Below are 5,822 nucleotides of genomic sequence, written 5' to 3'. Positions count from 1 at the left end.
ATTAAACATACACATAGAATAGATACACCTGATATGACAAAAAACTACAGTAAACATACACATAGAATAGATACACCTGATATGACAAAAAACTACAGTAAACATACACAGAGAATGGCTACACTTGATGTGACAAGAGATCTACAATAAACATACACAGAGAATGGCTACAGTTGATGTGACAAGAGATCTACAATAAACATACACAGAGAATGGCTACAGTTGATGTGACAAGAGATCTACAATAAACATACACAGAGAATGGCTACAGTTGATGTGACAGAGATCTACAATAAACATACACAGAGAATGGCTACACTTGATGTGACAAGAGATCTACAATAAACATACACAGAGAATGGCTACAGTTGATGTGACAGAGATCTACAATAAACATACACAGAGAATGGCTACACTTGATGTGACAGAGATCAATTATGCTTTATGAACCTAAGATTCTATATGACACACAGACATCACCTAAGTTTAATGCCACTTTAATCTAAATTAGGTATGTATACTAACTTGAAGAAACTTGTATATATTTTTTATGATAATTTCTGAAGCTCGGTAGTGTGTTTTGTGTAACATTTTTACAGAATTATATATAAATTTAATTCTCATCTTATAATGTTATTGTTAAGTTTTAAAAACCACTATAAAACTTACATTGTACTTAAGAGTTTAATTTGAAGTTTTGTTTGTTATCTCTCAAATTAAAATTGTTGGCAACTTACCTTTGTCTCTACCATCAGTTTTGGTTTTTACAGGATTTCATATCGTGATAAAATATTAAGCTCATACTTCCTTGTTGTTAATAAATATACTACTGTGTATTTTCAACTGTGACAATTTTACATTCTATACAAGACTGAACAGTGTAAAAAAAAAGAGTAATTGGGTTTTAAATATTTTAGTTTCTTCATTAACAATAGTGAAAACAGTGAGACTAGTTAACAATACAGCATACACTGTTAATAGATTAGGTAGTATTATATTAAAGACATTTAACTGACCTTTCCCATCTGAAGCTGTTGTGCCAAGCCCGCCTGCATTAACATAGACTGTTGTGCAGGAGCAACCATTAACTAGATAACAAAAATAACAAGAAAATTACAGCTCTAACAAAGGGCTTCAAGAAACTGGTCTGTGAGAAAACAATTAAAAAAAAAGAAGTTTAAATGTACTTATCATTAACTTCTGATCAGAGCAATCTACATACTTAGATCAAAACTAAATATGAATCTGTTTATGAGTATAGCTAATTAAATATACCATTTGTGTGTTCTGACTGATAAAGATTAGAGTGCATTGTTTCAACAGATGAGTGCTCTCACTATTGGCAATGTTTTCAGACATAATACCAAACGGTTCAGCCAGTTCAGGAGATTTATGTTAATTCTAAATCCATTTACTAATCTAACAATGCAACATAATCTCTAAAATACAAATATAATAATAAGAATGAAAAATAGTAAAAAAAAAAAAGAGATATATTAAAATTCTAGCCAGTAGTGTTGATTAAAGTAGCATTACAGAGAGAACAGAGTAAACTTTATTTACAGAACACACACATAAACACGAGTTTGCTTAATGTTTACCTACTGTGGTAGGTACTGATTGTAAATTATTACTCAATTTAAACTAACTGCTGGATACTGTGGTAGGTACTGATTGTAAATTATTACTCAGTTTAAACTAACTGCTGGACTAACTGTGTAAATTATTACCTGATTTAAAACAGCTGCTGAAATAGCTGTGTAAACCATTACATAGACTAACTGTATAGATATTACTTGCTTTAAAACAGCTGCTGGACTAACTGTATAGATGTTACTTGGTTTAAAACAACTGCAAGACTAACTATATGTACATTACTTAGTTTAAAACAGCTGCTGGACTAACTGTACAGATATTACTCGATTTCAAACAGCTGCTGAATTAACTCTGTACAATATTTAAATTTAAAAGGATACATAGTTTACTGGCAGTGTTAAAAACAAATTTTAAGACTGTGTAACACTCCAGAGTATGCAAGTGTTAAACTAAAAGTAATAATGTTAAGTGTACTGGTATGATATGTGTGTTTTTTAAAGGGCAGTTTAGTTGATATATGTGTTTTTTAAAGGGCAGTTTAGTTGATATATGTGTTTTTTAAAGGACAGTTTAGTTGATATATGTGTTTTTTAAAGGACAGTTTAGTTGATATGTGTGTGTTGTTTAAAGGACAGTTTAGTTACATGTACCATCCATTGTCTCTGTTCATTTTTGGATTTTTTTCATTAAGGAGTTTAGCTTCCAAATATTTTCTCTCTTTAAAATCCTGGGTAAGAGAGAAACTTTAAATGGGTTTTATTTCCTGTGTTTGGGGTTCCATGTTTGTATAGGAAGTATTCTGCTAGAAGAGTTTTGTGTTTATCATACGTACATAATACACTGATGTGTTCTAAGATGCATCTGTGAAAAGGTATTCAGGTTTCTTGTGTTTATGCACATACATATATGTTACACATGATTTGATAGCTTAAGTTTTTGGTGTGGCACATTTGTCTTGCTCCATTTTCTCTAGCATTGCTTTTTATCACATTTTACTTGTAAGTATGAAGAGAAAACTAATAATTCTTTTACAGTTTCGTATGTTTTTGTGCTATGTTGATTATCTGTTGGGATTGTTTAATGGCTTTAAGAATCTTGGTTGTGATTGTGTTGTTTATGAAAGGAATGTTCATTGTTAGTGTTTTTGTGTACGTCTTTTTTTTGTTTTTGATCTGTTGCTGTCGTAATATTTTTTTATGATTTGAAAACATTGTCGATGTAATATTCGGGGGTATCTGCTTTGTAATAGTAGTGTTTTAAAGTCGTTTAGTACTCCTTGAACGGCACTCAGCTTGGAATGGTTTCAACTTATTCTCTTTAATTCTCCTATTATTGTTCCCCTTTTGACTTGGTCTGGGTGGTGTGATTTGTACTGGAGAAATATTGGCTTCTTACATTCTTTGTTATGCACAGAAGTCTGTATTTGTCTTTCTTCAACTTTTAGAGTTATGTCTAAGAACATTAAGTATCCTTCTGTAAGTATCCTTAATTGATGGGTGGAAGTTGTTTAGGAAATAGTTAAATTGCTGTAGTGTTTCTTTCCCATGATTCTATATACTAAATATCTCATTGATGTATCTGTACCACACTTCTGAAATTACACCTGTTTTTTCTATATGTATCAACAGCTTTGGTTTCTAGTGTATAAATTATAACATGGATTAAAGACAACTTTCTGACGTACTAGATTGATTATTACTTGGTCTAAAAAAACTATTGATCTACTGGACAGATTAAAACCCGGTTTAAAGACAAATGTCTGATCTACTAGGTTGATTATTACTTGGTCTAAAGAAAACTGTCTGGTAAACTGGATAGATTAAAACCTGGTTTAAAGACAAATGTCTGATCTACTGGACAGATTAAAACCTGGTTTAAAGACAACTGTCTGAACTACGGGACAGATTACAACCTGGTTTAAAGACAAATGTCTGAACTACGGGACAGATTACAACCTGGTTTAAAGACAAATGTCTGATCTACTGGACAGATTAAAACCTGGTTTAAAGACAACTGTCTGATCTACGGGACAGATTAAAACCTGGTTTAAAGACAACTGTCTGATCTACGGGACAGATTAAAACCTGGTTTAATAACAACTGTCTGAACTACGGGACAGATTACAACCTGGTTTAAAGACAAATGTCTGATCAACTGGACAGATTAAAACCTGGTTTAAAGACAAATGTCTGATCTACTGGACAGATTAAAACCTGGTTTAAAGACAACTGTCTGATCTACGGGACAGATTAAAACCTGGTTTAAAGACAAATGTCTGATCTACAGGACAGATTAAAACCTGGTTTAAAGACAAATGTCTGATCTACTGGACAGATTAAAACCTGGTATAAAGACAACTGTCTGATCTACTGGACAGATTAAAACCTGGTATAAAGACAACTGTCTGATCTACTGGACAGATTAAAACCTGGTATAAAGACAACTGTCTGATCTACTGGACAGATTAAAACCTGGTATAAAGACAACTGTCTGATCTACGGGACAGATTAAAACTTGGTATAAAGACAACTGTCTGATCTACTAGGTAGATTCTTATCTAATCTCATGGCTGTTATTAAGTTATTACCTGGTTTAAGGAAAGCTGTCCAGAAGCTGCTGCTGCTGCTAAAGCTGCTGCTGTTGTGGTGGTCACGACAGAAGTTGGAGAGAGAGAGAGTGTAGTAGTCGGAACTTCTGTGGACAGGTGAGAGGTAGTTAGAGTGGTAGAACCAGCTGATGTGAATGTCTGACCATTGGACATGCGCTGATTTTTATTGGCTTGGACTGTGGCATCAATAGGTTCATCATCATCATCCATAGCCTGAATAAAATAGGCAGATAAATATCATTCAGATTCAAGAGAAACTTAGAAATGTCTAACAGAATTCTAGAAAAAAAAAACTCTTAATATATATATCTTGTACAGTTTTAATATCACTTCTTCTCTTGTTTCTTTTAAAGATCTTCTTTTCTTGTGCAATCAAAACTTCATGTAAAGGCATGATTAAATGTAGCAATTCCCTTTCGCAACTTAGTAATTTTGGGTAACCAGTTAAGTATTTATTGTGAAAAAAGTATTCGCTTAAATTATTCTTACTGGTGAAGTTTAAGTATTTTATGAGTGGATGTTTACAAATACATTGTGACTGAATATACAAAAAAAAAGCTTTATAAGCTATTCTGATGCAATAAATCCCTCTCTTCTCAATCAGAAAATCAGCTTTAAATTTAACAACATCTTAATTCCTACATAAAAGATCTACTACAATCAGCTTACAAGGTTGAGTGCACAGAAAAAACAACAACTTACAAGATTGAGTGCCTTTTCAGAGTCGCTATCTCCATCTTGATTTAAATCTTCTGAGTCATGACTAGTGGTACTGTCCTGTGTGTCATTAGACAGATCACCATTCATCCCTGGGTCTACATACCATATAAAAAGTTAGTCTAAGTTTTAAAAGTTGTATGGATTAGTTATGTTGATTTATATCTAATTTATTTATTTCTTTTTTTAGTGTGTGTGTTTGAGCAAAACAAAAATCTTTATCTACAAAAATATTCATTGTTTGCCAAAATATTTTCAAGATTATGTCGTATACGGTGAAACTTTTAAAATGATATTTTATCTCCCTGTGCAAAGTAATAAAGCCAAATGAGGAATGATGCACAAAGCACAAAAAATTAACACTTGTATGATAAAGTATTCATCAGAATAATGAATAAACCAGTGAAGCATATGAAACAAATTGGTAAAAATATATAACTTTTGAAGCAGCAATAAAGGTTAAACAGTGCAATTAAATTTACTAAAAACAGTTTGAATGGAATGTCTGCTTATGTTCATATATAAAGATAAACAGTTTTAAAACTTACCGACAACCGTTATTATCATATTTGCTTAAGCAATGATTTAACAACTTGGGAAATGATTGAATTATGCAATTAGATGCTATTACAATTTCAAACATAAATGTACATAATAATATATATTTCTGTGACTATCAAAATATTGTATTATTTTGTAGCAATTAAAGAGCTAATGGAATATACTTCTAAACTAAATTGACTAACTCATGTGTTATTCACATGTATAATAGTGAATATTAATGGAAAAAAGAGATCATAAAAGCAGTTTCAAATACATATAAAAAAACAAACTGATGCATATAGTTAAGACAGTAACATGTCCAATAAATGCTATATAATGTTAGAGCTATAAATATTCT

The 5,822-nt window shown here is 31.6% G+C and overlaps 1 protein-coding gene across 1 annotated transcript in view; it reads right to left on the bottom strand.

Annotated features, from left to right (window-relative positions):
- LOC106476136 (POU domain, class 2, transcription factor 1-like) overlaps positions 1–5,019 on the bottom strand; it is a gene marked incomplete at its 5' end in the record, with an annotated part of 18,199 nt that extends 13,180 nt beyond the window's left edge. The window contains 3 exons of the mRNA XM_013936806.2: positions 1,017–1,088; positions 4,184–4,417; positions 4,907–5,019. Coding sequence (XP_013792260.1) covers positions 1,017–1,088; positions 4,184–4,417; positions 4,907–5,019 — 419 coding nt within the window. The remainder of the gene's footprint in view (positions 1–1,016; positions 1,089–4,183; positions 4,418–4,906) is intronic.
- Between the last annotated feature and the right edge of the window lie 803 nt (positions 5,020–5,822).

The sequence above is a fragment of the Limulus polyphemus genome, unplaced genomic scaffold (assembly GCF_000517525.1).
Source record: "Limulus polyphemus unplaced genomic scaffold, Limulus_polyphemus-2.1.2 Scaffold9897, whole genome shotgun sequence".
Taxonomy (NCBI): Eukaryota; Metazoa; Arthropoda; class Merostomata; order Xiphosura; family Limulidae; genus Limulus; species Limulus polyphemus.
Note: the sequence above shows the minus strand (reverse complement) of the source record. Positions and strands in the feature narration are given on the sequence as shown.